Source organism: Magnolia sinica, chromosome 1 (genome assembly GCF_029962835.1).
Source record: "Magnolia sinica isolate HGM2019 chromosome 1, MsV1, whole genome shotgun sequence".
Classification (NCBI taxonomy): Eukaryota; Viridiplantae; Streptophyta; class Magnoliopsida; order Magnoliales; family Magnoliaceae; genus Magnolia; species Magnolia sinica.
This window is the reverse complement of record NC_080573.1, coordinates 90,392,771-90,411,163: the sequence shown is the minus strand read 5'-3', so window position 1 is coordinate 90,411,163 and position 18,393 is coordinate 90,392,771. Positions and strand designations below refer to the sequence as shown.

The following is an 18,393-nucleotide window of genomic DNA, read 5'->3' as shown; positions in this document are numbered from 1 at the left end:
CGTCGAAGGTCATTGACTATAGACTTGGATTTTTAATTGAAGCATAGAAATGTCGCACAGTATCGGCGTCGGCATTGTTGTAGGGTGTGAAGATGGGATTCCACCCAAGTGAGGCAAGCCACTTGCGCTCTTGGGTATCGGCGAACAAGTCCTTATGCACGTACCGCTCAAAGCATATCTTGCATTTGGTGAATCTTCCAAAATCCACTGCTCGTTCTGCCCCGACTCCCCTGCCGTGAGACGTTGACGGACCTGCCTAAGACGTGGATGGACCCTTTTGAGATCCCGAGCTAACTCTCTTCTCCCGGGTAGCTGCGATTGTTGAGGTTGGCGCTCCAATGTCCTCCCTTCGCTTGGAGCGACGATTGTATTGTTCTTCTTCTGTTTCCTGTGCACCACGCTTCTTAGCCATAAGGCTCACTATTAATGGGAGCAATAGCCATGAAGAAACGAGAAGAAGGAAAGCCCCCATTGGAAATTATCAATGGGTTTTGTTTGAAATTTTGTAGATTTCGGTGGAATAAGATAGAAAAATGAAGAAAATGAAGGAAATGAAAGTGGGTTATGGGATTTGTATGGGAGTAAAGAAGGGAGTAAAGAAGGATTTGAGAAAAGATTTAGAAAATAGGGAAGGTTTGTTGGATTTGAGAAAGGGTTTAGAAAATTGTAAGAAAGGTTTTAGAGAATGGAATGAAGATGATGATGGGTTTAGGATTGTGGAAGAAGGGAACGTGACTAGAAGATGAGAAGGTGTGTGGAAGAAGAGGAAGTGGGTTTTAGGCAATGGGTTTAGGATGATATAACTTACATTTCGACCGGGCTTCGGGCTTCCGGCTTCGGGCCTGTTGTTAGGCAGATTAATGGTCGAAACCATGGACCGGCTACGCACACAGGACAGCGAGATGGGGTCGACCGGGTCACCATTTACACAGCAAGATGGGGTCAACCAGGTAGACCCGGTCAACCGGGTAAACGGCTATTTGAGCCAGATGGGGTCGACCGGGTCCACCCGGTCGATCGGGTAAGGTCACACTGTAAATGGACAGGGTAGTCCTTTTCCATCCAAATTCGAGCAACAACAAGTATAATTGTCACTATTGTAGATGGACCATGCCCCTTCTAGTGTTAGCACACAAGTACGTAGTTAAAAAGAAATGCACCAACAATTCATATTCAACGGTGAAAAGACCAAAAATAGAATCTTACTATTTGGAAGTTTTTGAGCAGGGTCCATCCAAGATGGGTGCCATTAAATCAACGGTGTAGATAAAACAAACATGGGCCTTACATGTGCAGATTTGATGTACAAAATAGACGTTCCTTATTCCTTGGAAAAGTCGGCCCCTTATATACTAACTAGGGGTATGTGATAATGATACGAGATATTGAATTCAAAGTAAAATATTTCATTCAAAGGATTACTATAAATGTTTGATAATTGGGAGGGGATTAGTTGTAGCCTGGCCTCCCCAAGATGATGCGACCCTCACTGTGGGGCCGATCTTGATGTATATATTCTATATCTATGCCGTCCATCTGGTAATTTTCTAGATCATTTAAGGCATATTCTATAAAAAAAAAAAAAAAAATGAAATAGATCCAAATCTCAGGTGGAACATGCCATGAGAAACAATGGTGATTGACCATATATTAAAACTTTTTGTGGGCCACAGAAGTTTTGGATCAAGCTGATATTTGCTTCTTCTTTTTTACTTCATTTTAGGGCCTGGCTGATAATCCTGATGGCATTTTTCTTTTTTGTCAACCTCACTCAGCAAAACCAGGTTTCAACTCATTTTGTCAACCATACTTAGCAAGTAATGTTATTATCAGGCCCACACAGGCATTTCGTCGAACACAATACACATCGGTGGGTTTGCATATTTATATAATCCTCAAATATAACATATGTATAGTATTTTTACGGATATTTGGAAAGAGAAAACCCGATTAAATGCTTCAACCTAGGGTTTGGGTCAAGGGTCGTCAGAACCTATCCAACACACGAAGTTTATAAGGATAGTTGGAAAGAGAAAATCCAATTAACCTAGGATTTGGGTCAAGGGTCGGATCTCACCTCTTAGTTGATTCTAGCGAACAACAAAGGAGTTCTTAGGCTATGATTCTAGCGAGGCACATGCATGAATCATAGCATAAGACTTTAGTGCTGAAATTCCCCGAACGGTTTATCTTCCGGTTCTCTTTGTGTTAGTTGTGTCAGGACACATGCATGCGGCCATAGCTACGAAAATTGGAAGAGAGCTCGAATTTGTTACCTTTTATCAGCCACACTTCGCATCTACTACGGTAGGACCGAGGTCTCCGGCGAATACACCCACACACACTTCGTCCATGTTGCTGGAATTGTTGTAGGACTGAGTGAAAGAGAGGGGTTAAAGGGTTTTATACCCTGGTTTTAAGTCAGTTGGCCTCGGCTTTCACTAATTCACCCAAATAACCTTGTTGGACTTTATTTCGGTCACCATTTCTCAATCAAGGGTCAGATTTGACTGCTCCGCTGCAAGGACATATCTTCAATATTCAAAGCGTAAATTTAGGTGAAATCTGAAGGCCGAAATGCCTCAGTTGACTATCCCAATTGGCAGGGCCATTTGTTTAAAAAACACAAGATTTTATTTCAGGGCTATAGCGATTTGCACTTTACAAGTGCCCACTGGTCGATGCGATTCGTTCATTTACGGGTGTGGTCCGGATCTATCGTCTGTGATGTACCACAAGCCCAGTGAGCCCAAAGACCTCCCATTCAGTCAGATTTTTTTGCCCTTCACTGGGCGATGCATAGCCTGATAAGACAGTCGCCAAGTACAATTTGCACAGATCGGCTCTATGGCCTGTGTTTTACGGGGCAAAATGAAAGTTGGACGGGGCAAGTATGAAATTGAGCGGGGCAAACTAGAACCACAGCGGGGCAAACTAGAAAATCAGTGAGGGATAATAGAAAATCAGTGGGGGAAACATATAAATGAGCGGGGCAAACTAGAAAATCAGCAGGGGAAATCAGAAAATCAGCGGGTCTTTAATTTTCATATTAATTTTCAAAGTTGTATAGATGTATAAATGGCCTGTTGTCTTTGTGCATGATAGTTAAATGCGTGTTATCCTTTATCTTCGAAGATGTATAGATGGCCTGTTGTCTTCCTTTTTTAGCAACCAGCCAAGGAAAACGTATCTAAATAAGACTTTAATTTCACTATTAAACTATGGAGGTGTCTTAAAAGAATACTTTATGGATCTTCTAAGGAATGCTTTGGATCATGCTCGAAAAGTTCATTCCAATAAGCACATTGCATTGATGGGTATGTGTCCCAAAATAAGACTTATTAGATGTTGTAGGTTCAACTGAATCACCAAACCATGCGTAACAGTTGAATAAACTGAAGACCCCAGAGTACTATTCATATTATCTTTTCAACGATCATATCATTCAAATCAGCGGGGAAAGAGTGAAAATCAGCGAGGCAAACTAGAATATCAGCGGGGGACACTACAAAAATAGCGGGGCAAACTACAAAATCAGCGGGGGAAACTGGAAAATCAGCGGGGCAAACTACAAAATCAGCGGAGGAAACTGGAAAATCAGCGGGGGAAACTATAAGGGCCCGTTTGGCCAGTCGGATTGGAAGGGACTGGATGGTATTGGAAGGGATTGGAAGTTAAATCCCGGGATTGGCCGGGCGTGCCAAACAGAGTCGGTGATCTGATCTCATTCCCACCGATCTTAAGACAATCCACTGACAACATCATCATTACCTTTAAATCCCATCCAATCCATCCTAATCCGTTAAAATTTGCCAGGGACGTGTTTGGTTCGAGGGATTGGAAGGGATGGGAAGGTTTAATCCCGGGATTGGCCGGGCGTGCCAAACAGACTGGATGTAGCAATCCAGGGATATAGCAATCCCATGGATCTCAAGACAATCCACTGCCAACACCATCATTACCTAGAAATCCATGCCATCCACCGTAATACCATTCAATCCCTTCCAAACCACCCGGCCAAACGGGCCCTAAAATCAGCGGGGCAAACTAGAATATCAGTGGGGGACACTACAAAAACAATGGGCAAACTACAAAATCGGGGGAAATCGGAAAATCGAGGCAAACTACAAAATCAGAGGGGGATCAGCGGGGGAAACTATAAGGGCCCGTTTGGCCACAGATTGGAAAGGACTGGATGGTATTGGAAGGGATTGGAAGTTAAATCCCGGGATTGGCCGGGCGTGCCAAACAGAGTCGGTGATCTGATCCCAATCCCACCGATCTTAAGACAATCCACTGACAACATCATCATTACCTTTAAATCCCATCCAATCCATCCTAATCCGTTAAAATTTGCCAGGGACGTGTTTGGTTCGAGGGATTGGAAGGGATGGGAAGGTTTAATCCCAGGATTGGCCGGGCGTGCCAAACAGACTGGATATAGCAATCCAGGGATATAGCAATCCCATGGATCTCAAGACAATCCACTGACAACACCATCATTACCTAGAAATCCATGCCATCCACCGTAATTCCATTCAATCCCTTCCAAACCACCCGGCCAAACGAGCCCTAAAATCAGCGGGGCAAACTAGAATATCAGCAGGGGACACTACAAAAACAGCGGGGCAAACTACAAAATCAGCGGGGGAAACTGGAAAATCAGCGGGGCAAACTACAAAATAAGCAGGGGAAACTGGAAAATCAGCGGGGCAAACTACAAAATCAGCGGGGGAAACTGGAAAATCAGTGGGGCAAACTACAAAATCAGCAGAGGAAACTGGAAAATCAGCGGGGCAAACTATAAACTCAGCGGGGCAAACTACAAAATCAGTGGGAGATACTAGAAAATCAGCAGGGCAAACTACAAAATCTGTGGGGAAACTGTAAAATCAACGGGGCAAACTACAAAATCTAGAATTTTTGCATGTCTATCATTTTATGGCGTGAGCAAAAGAACGGATCAAATCTAAAGTTCAAGTGAACTCCACCATTTAAATAGTGGACAGTGACATCCACCGTTCGAACTTCTAAGGGCCACGGTAGTTTCCAATAAAGCTAATAATTGTTTTCATATCATGTATCTCTATGTTATCTTATGAATAGGTTGGGTCTCAAAATACATAAGGGTGGGCCCAATTTGATAAACATTTGGCCCATTGGTGTGGCCAATTTGATATACATTAGCTTTGACATTACTATATGATTGCATGTCTAGGTGCCCATGTCCAAGTTCTTTATCTTCAATATCATTTACTTCCCCTCGCTTCCTCAACTCCTCACCCTCCTCCATCACAAAACGTCCCCTCCGTGTACGACTACATTCCTTCTCCTTAATAAACTCTTCTCTCTCATTCACTAACTTTTCCTATTTTTTGTTGTGCATGTTCCATTGTATTAATTTCATGTTTTCTTGATGTGTGTGTGTGTGTGCAAAGAGACAATTTCGGCCGATATGGATCCTATAATCTGATACGCCCAGTATCATATCATTTTAGGGCCTGGCTGATACAGTCACGGCATTATTTAAAACCTTCCTCAGAAGTCAGAAATCCTTCTGTATCATTTGAAGCAGCAATCCCGTGATGTGCTAGCCTGACACTCATGGAAACTTCATTGTCCAACATTACCCATTTGGACCTCCATACTCCATGGAGTACTAATCAAGTGATAAAATGGATGTTATTTACGGTTTTGGTTTAATGGAGCTAACAGAGTTGAGTCAACTCCAGTGTCTCTCCATTGCCTAATCTCTAATAAACTCAACCAATCATCGTGGCTCTTACCTACGTTTATGCTTTAGCCCCAATCCTTCCATCCCATTCATCCATCATCACTTTCAAATATCAACGGGGGAAACTAGGAAATGAGCGGGGCAAAGTAGAAAATCAGCGAGGGATACTAGAAAATCAGTGAGGGAAACTAGAAAATCAGCAGGGCAAACTACAACATCAGCGGGAAAACTGTAAAATCAGCGGGGCAAACTAGAAAATCAGCAGGGCAAACATGAAAATGAGCGGGGGGAAACATGAAAATCAGCGGGGCAAACTAGAAAATCAGCGGGGGAAACATGAAAATCAGCGAGGCAAACTAGAAAATCAGCAGGGCAAACTAGAAAATTAGCGGGGGAAACATGAAAATTAGCGGGACAAACTAGAAAATCAGCAAGGCAACATGAAAATGAGCAGGGCAAGCATGAAAATGAGCGGGTCAAGCATGAGAATGAGCCGGCCAATCTCAAGCACTGAGTCACAGCAACAGCATACTTGATCGATAAGCATAGCGAGGCAAACGAAAAATATAGTGGGAAAAGTATAAAGTTCATTTCATCATCCACCAAAATTACAAAGTATGCTATTCATCATAACTTACAATTCCGGCGAATATGCCAAATTTTTTCAAAGTATGCTATCCACCAAAATTACAAAGTATGCTATACATCAAAATTTATAAAGTATGCTATATATCATAACTTACAATGTACATTCAACGATGTATATAATACAATGTATACAACATATTTCCAAAATTCATCCCATGCCCTAAACAAATATCATCTACAAACTAGAGACAAGCAATCATATGCTATTGACTTCCTCCAAATGGCGGTGAATTTTTGCATGTCTATTCCTGCTAAGGTGAGACCATTACATAAAATATTGATGTATTTCATTACGAATATGCCACAGTCATAACCATTGTCCTGCTTCAGCGCATATTCATCGACTCTGACGGTCCACTTCTTCCCTTCAAGCGCAGTGCTGTCTCCAGTGGCATGGAAGAGGATGGGGAGTGCATCAGTCATCTTCTTCATCTTTTGCTTGTACTTCGGCAATAAATTGGTGCACAAGCTATCCACAACAACAATTTCTCTTGCTCTAGGATAGATGACTAGCAGAAACCAATGTGAATTTTCGTGATTTATGGGCGCATAGACCTGTTCATGATTCACAAAATAATATATTAGTCAAACATGATAGAAGACATAACAGTAAGAGATGATGTTCTGTGACAAGTGCATTACCCGTTCATAACACCAAATTGCTTTGGCGTATGGTTTATCTCGCTGCTTGGCAATTGCGTAGGCCGTACCCATCTGACCTAATAGCTCGGCCCGTTCTGACGCCGATTTGGAGGCCTGGTATGCAATCAAAACAGGCAAACACCCCTCAAGGCTTTGCTGTTACAAACATGATGAAAGTTCACGTCATGTAAGAAAATCAAATTTTCAAACAGATTACAGATTAGCGCAATAAACAGTTACCGTAAAATACGTAGGACAGAACTTGCAATCTTGAGGATATGCTATTGAAAGGTCGTTATGCCTTTTCTCAAGAAACTCGATGTATGTGTCGATAGCCTAATCAATAGGATAGTACGATTTAGTCATAGATTAATATAACACATAATTATATGTCAATCAATGCATATCGAGAATAAATTAGTAATGCTTACCTCGCTATCAACCCACGCATCCTTCAGCCATATTGTACTGAACCATTTTCCCGCTGCCATGGCCTTGTTTGCTTCGTACCAGTCCTTTGCCTCTTCTACCTCATGTGCGGATAGTATCCTGAAAGGATCCATCTGTAGCGGAAATGGTATCGGAGAAGTTGCAGAAGCTGTTACTTGCTCGGGTTCGGGAACCGCCGCAGGGGTTGTATCGAATGCAGACAGGGACAAGTACGGAGAAATCTTGTAATATGATGGCTTCGGTATCCTTTTGGTTCTTTTTTCATAAACAGGATGAGAAGTGGATGCATTCAATACATTAGCTTTGACTTTACTATACGATTGCACATCTAGGTCCTCATGTCAAAGTTCTTTATCTTCAATATCATTTACTTCCCCTCTCTTCCTCAACTCCTCACCCTCCTCCATCACAAAACATCCCCTCCGTGTTCGACTACACTCCTTCTCCTTAATAAACTCCTCCCTCTCATTCATAACTTTTTCTTGTCCTCAAAAAATAAATCCTTCTCCCTCTTCAATTGTTCTTTCTCATTCAACAACCTCTCCCTCTCAGCAAACATTGCTTCTTTCCTTCTCATCTCTTCCCTCTCTTTTCTCAATTCGTCCCTCTCCTTCTTCAATTCCTCTCTCTCTTTCTGCAATTCTTCCCTCTCCATTCGAAATTCCTCCATAAAAATAACATTCTTCATAATACACCCCCTCGGTCCCTCTCCCTCCACGCCCCCCCTCGGTCCCTCTCCCTCCACGCCTTTCTCATCGTTATCATCTGACTCATCCTCCTCATGATCAGTCTCATTACCCTCATCATCATTATCTTCCTGGGTCTCGGTAAGCTACAAGATGTATAGATGGATATGTAAGAGTAAGGATAACTTTACAATGACAGAAAATTATAGTTCATTTTTCATGACATCTCACCTGGAAATTGTCACGCACAGAGCAAATGGCATCCATTTCCCATTCTCATAAAGTTGGCTCTAATTTCATTACTGCTAATGTCTGGAAAAAAACAAAGAGTAATGTTAAATAATTAAGCGTATACGTCAACTTAAGCAAAGTAAATGCCGGAGATATATAAACTTACAGCTTTACTCTCGAAAATAGCATTTATTCTGTTGTACCTCCAACATTTCCAGCCTCGGTATTGAATGAACCGTGGAATTTGATGGGGAACATATGAAACAATACACACTTGTAGGGCCGGAAATGTCTCTACTGCCCATACCTATTAGAATGAAATTGTATATGGTTAAAAATCCATAATTGAATATAGAAGGAAAACATATAGAAAATAAAAGGTGTTCTTACTTGTAGGGGAAGGACACAACCACATACAGTGTACCAAGGGGACCTTGATGTGGCAACAACAGATTCGATTCCTTGCAACATTGTATAGTATCGCAAACTACCCCAGGGATACATATAGAAATCATCTAACGAGTCCACCAGGTGAATATAATCCAAGTTGCACATGGTTTTCGGTTCGGTTCCCTGATGTTTTATTTAAACCAACATGATTTAAATGATTTTTAAACTCGCAAGTATACGAATCAGATGTAGATACGGTACGTATTACGAGATCATTCCCACGAGGACTGGTCGTCACAATTCAAATCTATGATTCTCCTTAACTAATCCAACAAATAATGGAATGAATTATTAAGCACAATTTTATGAAAAACAATTAATTAAGAACAGGGAAGAAAATTCAATCAGAGAGAGAGCACTAGGACTTTCGAATCCACCCCTAATTATCCTAACCCTTGTTTTGTCTGTTGATTCACCTTGATCTAGATTAATACCACTTATACAGAGAAAGCACAATCTGTGTCCTTAATCGGGCATACAAACTGTCTAATTCCTTTAAGCAAAGCCATGAATGACATATCCCATATCCTTGGTCGGGTACATGGAATGTACATTCATTAAAGCACCCTGTTTCTTCCTCTATAGGAAACTTGTTCTTGATCAGACACAAGCATCTATAATAAGCATCCAAACAACATCCATATATATACTTTAATCAAGTTCATAGATGGAGAAGTATAGAATTTAAACCCATAAAGCCCACTTAGAGAAAGAGACAAATTAATTAATATTCAAAGTAAATCAACCAATACAAGAGCTTATCAAATTAGGGGCTTCATCTCAGCCCTAGCTGAGAGATTAGTGACCCATAAAATCCATAAAAAAATATTAAATAAAATTCATAAAAATTAAACACCAAACCAATCGATCTCTCTCTCTTCCTCCTTCTCTTTCTTCTTTCCCTGGCTCTGAATCTGGAATTCCCTGGTTCTGAATTTGGAATTCCCTGGTTCTCAATCTGCTTTTCCCACGTCCAAAACTCCCATTTTATAGCTGCTGGACGACGGCTAGGGTCGGTGGCAGAGTCGTAGAAGGACTCGAAGTGCAATTTTTCGCAGTCGTGATCGGTGGGCCCCACAGAGGTGTTTTCTGGAAAATCCACCCCGTCCATTGGATTCAGGATGAAATTTCAGTCAAGATTGGGTGGTTTTGAATGTCCATTGACATGGCCCAGAGAAGAAAATACAAAAAGATCAGTTTTGAACGTCGCCGGGTAGCCCTTTTGTGGCCTCTGTACCGCACACGTGTGTCCGCATGGGAGTGGAATATCAGCATGGTTTTGTATTTCTCGAACCCATCTACACGATGGACGGCTCGGATCGGCCGTACGGGTGACGTACGGGGCCCACAATCCTTCGCGAAAACGGCCAGCGGTCGTCCTTTACGCGGACGCGAAAACAACTTCCGTGGCAATGGTGGGACCCATTTTGATAATTATTTCAATAATCCACTCCGTCCATTGCATGGAGGATGAAAAAAAAACGGCTAGGAATGCCCAATTTCGAGTTAGAGTTGTGGTGGCCCACAGAGTTTTGAACTCACCGTCCGTTTTGCGTTTTTCAGCGATCAACGTCCGTACACATGCATGGAACCAAACGGGCATCTAGGCGATGGTTATAACTGCCCCAGGAAGCGGATGGACGGTTTGGATTGTCCATTTGGACACTAGGTGGGCCCCACAACCGACGACCGCGGTTCGGTTCCGCGGACGCTGCAGCGGCGAGAGAGAGAGACGGGTCAGCGCTCTCGCTGACCGTCCCAGCGGTGCACAGCTGGTGCAAGTGTGCACGATGCACACTCTGCATACACAGGGCCCACTGTAATGTTTTTGAGAAATCTGCATCGTCCATCCTTTTTCTCATATTATTTCCACCGTCAGGACCAAAATTGATGTATATCCAGATATCCAGCGGGCCCCACTTAATGAATTAAGGGGCTGATCTGGCCGTTAGACCACTTCTCGAGATCGTTAATGGCTGAAATTTAATATGTACGGTTAATTTATGGTCCCCATCACGTGTATGAAGTTTCGAGTTGATCGGATGGCGGGAAACATGTGATCTTGCATTCTGGACCCTTTTCGAGCCTCTTTATCGTGCTTTCCTCAGATCCCAGGCGTGTAAAATCTTCACTATTGGTTTTCTGGAGTCCATCCCATGCTCTGGAGACTTTGGATCATAAAATCCATGCCTTTAACATTAATTTTCAATACACACTCCTGATTTCATCCTGTAATAAAAACACGAGTAAAACACTCCATTAAGCCTCATCATGTACGTCAATTTAGGCAATTACTGGGGTCTGATATGCAATATTTGACCCTGATCATTCCCCTAAGAAAGCACTCTACAACTAGAAGTAGGGCAACCTTTACGACGTCCTCATGCTTTTTGGTGTCAACTGATCTCTCAAACACATCCATTAGGTGCTTCTTTAAGACTGGATATTCTTTGAAGTATTTATCTCTTAGTATACTCGTAGTGCAACGATTCTTCGGTACAGTAAGATCTCCAATCTTAAGACCGGTAATGAGGGCGAAGTCCATCTCCGAAAACTGCAATCGCCTCCCCCTGATCTCAAATATTGAATCACCTTTGTATCTTAATAAAAGAACGTGAAATATAGCCCCTATAAATCTAAAGGATGTAACATGCAATAGAAACGAGAAGGGGGATTGCCTAAACAGATTTAGGCAACTATTGTGCTTTTCCACTCCAGCCTTCACCTTGTCAAACCACCATGTCAGTGTACACCTAGATGTTGGGTTGGAGATTATGGCAGAATATTCGTCGCCTGCAAAAATGAATTGAAAAACATATCAAACATAAAATTCACAAGATAAACATAGTATACAAAATTAGAATCATTTCTGAAAACAATGTAGCATTTCATTAATTTGAACAAGCTTCATATGAAATATAAATAGAAAATGAGCAAGGAAATACCAAAAATTGTACAGAGACAAACCATCAACATAAGCTATACATTGATCGGAGCTAACAAGAAATTGGAAATTGAACAGGGCAAGCTGGACATTTTACCAAGTTCAACGTTGGCCAAATTAGTGAACATTTATAGTGGTAGTATCAACAAGAAGATGTTATTTGCAACTAGTTTTATAGTTGGTGAATTGGTCATATTTTCTTCTTCAAGAGAGTTGTCATCTTTAAAGAGGCATGCCTAAACCCTTTTATAAAAACATAATGGTCAGCGGGGAAAACATGAAATTCAATGGGGAAAACATGAAATTGAGGAGGGAAAACTAGATAATCAACGAGGCAAACTACAGATTCAGCAGGACAAATCATTAAAATCGGCGGGGCAAACTAGAAAATTAGCGGGGAAAATTAAAAGATCAGCGAGGCAAACTAAGAAATCAGCGGGGCAAACTGAAAAATCAGCGGGGCAAACATGAAAATGAGCGGGGCAAACTTAACAAATAATTTCCTAGCTTGAGCTGAAAAATCTAAACATATCCAATGTTGAAATGGACCACACCACATGAAATTTTGAATTGAACTTCTAATGTTGATCATTTCTTGGGGGCCACAGAAGTTTTGGATCAAGCTTAATAATTGTGTTTTCTATTAATTCATATCTGTATGATCTTATTAATAGGTTTGATAACAAACAAACATCACTGTTGGGCCGACTATGGTTTCGGCGGTGGAAATCATTATGCCCACTGTTTCCCGTGGTATGATCCACTTGATCTTTTGATGTGCTTCAATTTGGGGGCTAAACCCTTTAAAATAAATAAAAAAAAATGGATGGACGGTGTGGATATATTACATACATTCATTATGGGCCCAGCTGAGTTTACATAGTACAATGGGAATGTATTGACTAACTCAGTACGCAATCCGATTACTCTTGCTACGCCCCATAATAGTGTTTTATTTGTAATACATCATGTTCATCGGATTATGCAATACCCATCCGTTTTCATCGCAATATGTAACACCAAAACCCCATATATGGAAGGGAACTTAGACATTGAGGGAGGAAACCTAGACATTCAGCGGGACAAACATGAAATTGAACGGAATAAACATGAAATTGAGGGCAAACTAGATAATCAGCGGGGCAAACTACAGATTCAGCAGGACAAATCATTAAAATCAACGGGGCAAACTGGAAAATCAGCGGGGCAAATATGAAAATCAGTAGGGCAAACTTAACAAATAAATAAACTCAGCGGGGGAGACATTAAAGTCAGTGGGGAAAACATGAAATTCTGTGGGGAAAACATGAAATTGATTGGGGCAAACTTGATATTCAGCGAGTGAAACATGAGATTCGGTAGGGTAAATCATTAAATTCAACGGGGCAAACTGAAAAATCAGCGAGGAAAACTAGAAGATCAACGGGGCAAACTAGGAAATCAGCGGGGCAAAGTGGAAAATCAGCGAGGCAAACTAGAAAATCAACGGGGAAAACTAGAAAATTAGCGGGGCAAACTGAAAAATCAGCGGGGGAAATTAGAAAATCAACAGGGCAAACTGAAAAATCAGAGGGACAAACATGAAAATCAGCGGGGCAAACTTAACAAATAATTTCGTGACTTGAGCTGAAAAATCTAAACATATCCAATGTTGAAATGGACCACACCACATGAAATTTTGAATTGAACTTCTAATGTTGATCATTTCTTAGGGGCCACAGAAGTTTTGGATCAAGCTTATAATTGTGTTTTCTATTAATCCATATATGTATGATCTTATGAATAGGTTTGATAACAAACAAACATCACTGTTGGGCCAACTATGGTTTCGGCGGTGGAAATCATTATGCCCACTGTTTCCTGTGGTATGATCCATCTGATCTTTTGATATGCTTCAATTTGGGGCTCAACCCCTTAAAATAGATGGAAGAATGGATGGACGGCGTGGATAGTAAATTCAATGTGGGCCCAACTGAGTTTAAAATATAAAAGGTGGGGTCCTTACTCTTGCTCGGGTGGTAAACTCTCAGGAGTTTCAACTCCCGGTCAAGAGTTCGAGTGCCATAGGTGGTGAAATTCCACCAGCGTGAGTGTGTGGGGGTGTGTGTGTAGCGTGAGTGTGTGCGGTGTGTGTCTGTGTGTAATAATAATTAAATAATATATATATATATATACCTGTCTTGTGTGCTTTCTTCGCTGGACCCATCATTTCAAGAAGAAAAGACAAAATGCTGATATGGGGCCGACAAAAAGAGTGTTTCTTTTGGTCTTTCTACCAGAAATGCAGTGAGGAAATGGGGGGTGAAAGCAACGGCAGGGAAAGTGGCAGTAGAAAGGAAGAGGAAAAGCAGAGAGAGGAAATGGAGAGGAAGAGCCGTTTCCGTCAGGAGGGGTATTTTCGTCCTGATATTCCGGCTCCGTACGAGGAGGTCCAACTGCGTATTCTAAGTTTGTATTGCTTCCAAAAAACCGCTGGATAAAAGGTTGGGTCCATAGTCGTAAATTTCTCTATAAAAAAAAAAAGGCTTTAGCAGGAAATCCGCGTCGTGCCGACTCTCCTCGGGTTCTGAGTTGTACAGACGCTTCAAAGGAGATCAAAGTTCCATTGGCTTAAAAATGTATTTATTATATCCACACCGTTCATCCATTTGGAGATATCATTATAAAGCATCATTCCAAAAATGAGTCATATATAAAACAAAAGTGGACCACACCACAAGAAGCAGAGGGACAATGATTCTCATCGTTAAAACATTCATAGGACCCACCATAATGTTTATCCATCCAATCTGTTCGTAAGGTCACAAGGAGCTATATGAAGAGGAAAAACAAATATCAGATTGACCCAAAACTCCTGTGACCCATAAAGGTTTCAATGGTAGACGTTCAATCCATATGATATCTGGATCTGTATTATTTCTATTCCTTGTACGGTAAACCAGCCAATATGCTTCCAACGAAACGGACGAGGATTTCCCGCGAAAGCCTTTAGCATGACGTTCTGCGCATGGATGCTGGGTGGGGCCAACAGAGATGTTTGTGAGAAATCCACCCTGTCCGTACGTTTTTGCGAGATTATTTTAGGACTATCGACCAAATATTAGGTGTATCTAACAATCAAGTGGGCCACACGAGAGGAAACAATAAACATTTAGTGAGCATAGTTGAAGATATTCTTATAGCCATAAAAGTATTGTATCAGGCTATCTTTTTGGTGTTTTCACTTCATCTCATTGGGAATGACCTTATAAACGGTTTGGATAGCATATAAACATTAAGATGGAGCCTAGGAAGGTTTAAACGGTAGAAATTTCTTTTCCTAATTTTTCCCCTCGTGTGACCCACTTGAGTTTTTTATCCCCCTCATTTTTTTTATCACACGTCACAAAATGAGATCGCAAAACGGATGGACGGAATGGATTTCTCACATACATTGCAGTGGGCCCCACCAGCATCTTGCGCAGGCTTTCGCTGGAAATCCGCGTCCCAACGAAACGATTCCCATGGGGAAACGGATTGGCTACGCCCTCTGCTATGTGGGCTCCCCTATGATCTATGTATTTCATCCATGCCGTCCATATATTTTTCTATATCATTTTATGGAATGAGACCAAAAATGAGGTATATCCCAATCTAAAGTGGACTACATTACAAGAAAGTGTTGAATGAATTGTGACCATTAAAAACTTTTTAGGGGCCATAAAAGTTTACGCTGATCTGTATGACCTAATAAACATATTGGATGTCAAATAAGCAGTACAGTGGGCCTTAGGGGGATTTTAATGGTGGATATCCAATCACTATTGTTTTCCTGTGGTGTGGTCCAGCTGAGATTTATATTCCTCTCATTTTTTGTATAAAGCCCTAAAATAATCTGTAAAAATGGATAAACGGAATGGATGAAATACATACATCATGGTGGGGCCCACAGAGCACCAACCACCAGCCCGGATTGGCTACTCTCCCTACCACCAGCCCGGTGGCTGGTGGTCGGTGCTATGTGGGCCCCACTATGATTTATGTATTTCATCATAGTGGAGCCCACAGAGCGACGTACAGCTAGACCAGCACCTGAACCTGATCTGCGGACAGCCCTATAGATGATCAAAAGGACCCGTACTGGTAACGGACAGAAATGGGACCGGCATGTTGTATTCATGACATCCAATCCACTCATCAGATGTGTAACCTTAAGTTACATCATTTACAGAAAACTCAGCCTAATCGAAAACTCATTTGGGCCACACCACAGGGAAACAAATTAGTAGTGGACGGCTACTGTTGATTCTGAATAGGGGGCCCACTGTGTAGCGTATTTGCAATCCAGGCCATTCAGACCCATAATCTGTAGTGAATGAAGGGTTATAGGTCCAAATATCAGACTGTCTTGAAACTCATATTCGCCCTGGTGCAAATCAAGGGTGGGAATTCCTTCCCATCTCGTTCCCTCTAGGGTGGACACCGGAGTGTTCGATCAGGCTGATTTTTGGTAGCCGGGGCTCACATGGGCTCAGTCATCTGATGGACTGATTGGATGTCCTATACACCATGTGGGCCACAAATCTGCCCACCACCGCCCTTAAGTACAGGTACCACTGGTGCACCCCTCATTGCAAAGATAAGTTTATAATCAATTGATTCCCCATCCATCTTGTCGATTATTCAAAATGATCAAATAAAGGATAACATAAACTTAGATGGACTGACCAAAACACCCTTATTATTGGAACTTCTTCTTCTTCTTTTTTTCTTATTTATTTATTTAAAGTTGACCCACGAATGAATTAGCTTATCAGTTAAGAGGCAGAGATTAGTCGTCATGTTTGCAGATCTCATGAATCGCAGGGATTGCTCCCACCAATGTACGGAAGGTCTGGACTATTAGACGGCTCTTTCTATAATGTCTAAATATATAGACTACAAATTTTCCTGGGAAATTAACTGAATGATATTATTGTAATTTTTTTCAAAATGACTGTAGTCTTTAATAAATATATTTCAATATTAACTAATTCATTGTATAATTATATACTGAATTTGAAAAGTGTTTGCTAATTTATAGTAAATATTTCTATATTTTTTAGTTGGATTTTTCTGATAATATATTCCCAGAAAAACCTCAAAATTTAAAACTCTCATGAGAAATTTTGTAGAACAGGAATTGTCACCATGGTTTCTACAATTCATGATGTTGTATGAAAGTGACATTAAAAACTTTGTTTATTGGAGTTCCTTGGGTAACTTAATGATGAGTGTGAACCTTAAAGGTACTAGTTTTGAGAGGCGTATTTTTACCCCAACTTGAGGCCATATATAACCATGTTGGTAGCAAAGCAAGCAGGTGAGCCTCTGTTACGTCTTCTACGGCTGAGAGCTCTACTTCACAATTGGAGCGAAGGCATAGGGGGAGGAATCCTGCATAGGGACAAAATTTTAAACGAACCGATCGTGTACCTCCATAGAATATTTACCGTGACAATTTGATTTGAACACAATATGGTCATCATCGGCATACTAAAGATCAGATGTACGATGAAATCTCGAACATAAAAGTGAAAGGCCCAATCAAGCACATTATACGTGCCGGCCGAGAGCGACTGAAAAAAGGCCGGTCTGATAAAGGGACCGAGGAGTGATCAATCTCTTACAGCCCCTCTGGTCAGCGCTATGTAGCCTTGCATGAGCAATTTACTGGAGTTGGCACGATGAAAGCTCAGGATGTAAATGAGGAAGACCTGCATGCAAATAGGCACTGATCAACAAATAAAAGCATCCATATGACTTATCTTGTAAAACTCAACAACTCCTGACCTGGACTCCCAAATTTGGTGGGAACACTGCTGGTTGGGGCTACCACTTCCCTGATGCGAAGAACCACTTATTCTTCCACCCTTTATTAGAATAAGGGTTGCCAGTGACGAGAGCATAGCCTTAGTTTGCCCAAGCTGAAAAGTAATAACAACCTAGATGTGTAGAGTTGATCTTCGCCCTGTACAAATACATGAACTTGTCCATGAATAGCTTAGAATGTCGGAGTTGTTGCCAGAGAACATAAGTCCCGAACAATGCCCTCCAAGCATTTGGAATCAACTGGACTGGGGCTAGCTTTAGAGCAACGGTGACTCCCTGTACTATGGGATGCAGAGGGAGTCGAAGACCACACTGCATAGCCACTATGTATATGGCCACTTCACCCTCGCGAGGATGGCCTGAGAGCTCCCCTAGCTCGGGCGCTCGAAGCACCATTGACACAGGGATATAATACTCCAATCTAATCCTAATAAGGCTGGATGTCCAGTCTAGTTGGCGGGAGGGGGGTCTCCACCTCCTCACCCTTCGGTATTTGAGAGGAAGGTGGGGAGGGTCTATTCGGTTGGGTGTCCTCAATGGTGTGATTAGAGTCACCATAAAATGCTCCCAACATTGACCATCTATCTAAGGGGTCTGACATCTCGAGCAGAGTACAGACATGAGGAGAAAGAAAGCCGTAATAGAACAATAGACACCGGAAAAATGAGAACAAAGGGATTTCTGACTTACTAGAAATCATCTGGTCTAGTGAAGAAGCGAAGTAGCAAGGAAAAGCAGGAAGCGAATGAGGAGGGTAG

The 18,393-nt window shown here is 41.7% G+C and overlaps 1 protein-coding gene across 1 annotated transcript; it reads right to left on the bottom strand.

Annotated features, from left to right (window-relative positions):
* Nucleotides 1-256: 256 nt before the first annotated feature.
* Nucleotides 257-18,031, bottom strand: LOC131247561 (uncharacterized). The gene is made up of 6 exons (XM_058247738.1): nucleotides 17,787-18,031; nucleotides 7,456-7,729; nucleotides 7,265-7,360; nucleotides 7,025-7,180; nucleotides 6,652-6,937; nucleotides 257-420 (listed from the first exon to the last, which is right to left on the bottom strand). The coding sequence occupies exons 1-6, from the start codon at nucleotides 18,029-18,031 to the stop codon at nucleotides 257-259; spliced, it is 1,221 nt and encodes a 406-aa protein (XP_058103721.1).
* Between the last annotated feature and the right edge of the window lie 362 nt (nucleotides 18,032-18,393).

Excerpts from the sequence above, each read along its gene's own strand:
- LOC131247561 (XM_058247738.1), bottom strand. The coding sequence starts at position 18,031 with ATGGTGCTTCGAGCGCCCGAGCTAGGGGAGCTCTCAGGCCATCCTCGC. Across the intron at positions 6,938-7,024 it reads CAATTTGGTGTTATGAACGG|GTCTATGCGCCCATAAATCA; the intron begins GTAATGCACTTG and ends AATCATGAACAG. Across the intron at positions 421-6,651 it reads GAAATACATCAATATTTTAT|TGAGCCTTATGGCTAAGAAG; the intron begins GTAATGGTCTCA and ends TCCCATTAATAG.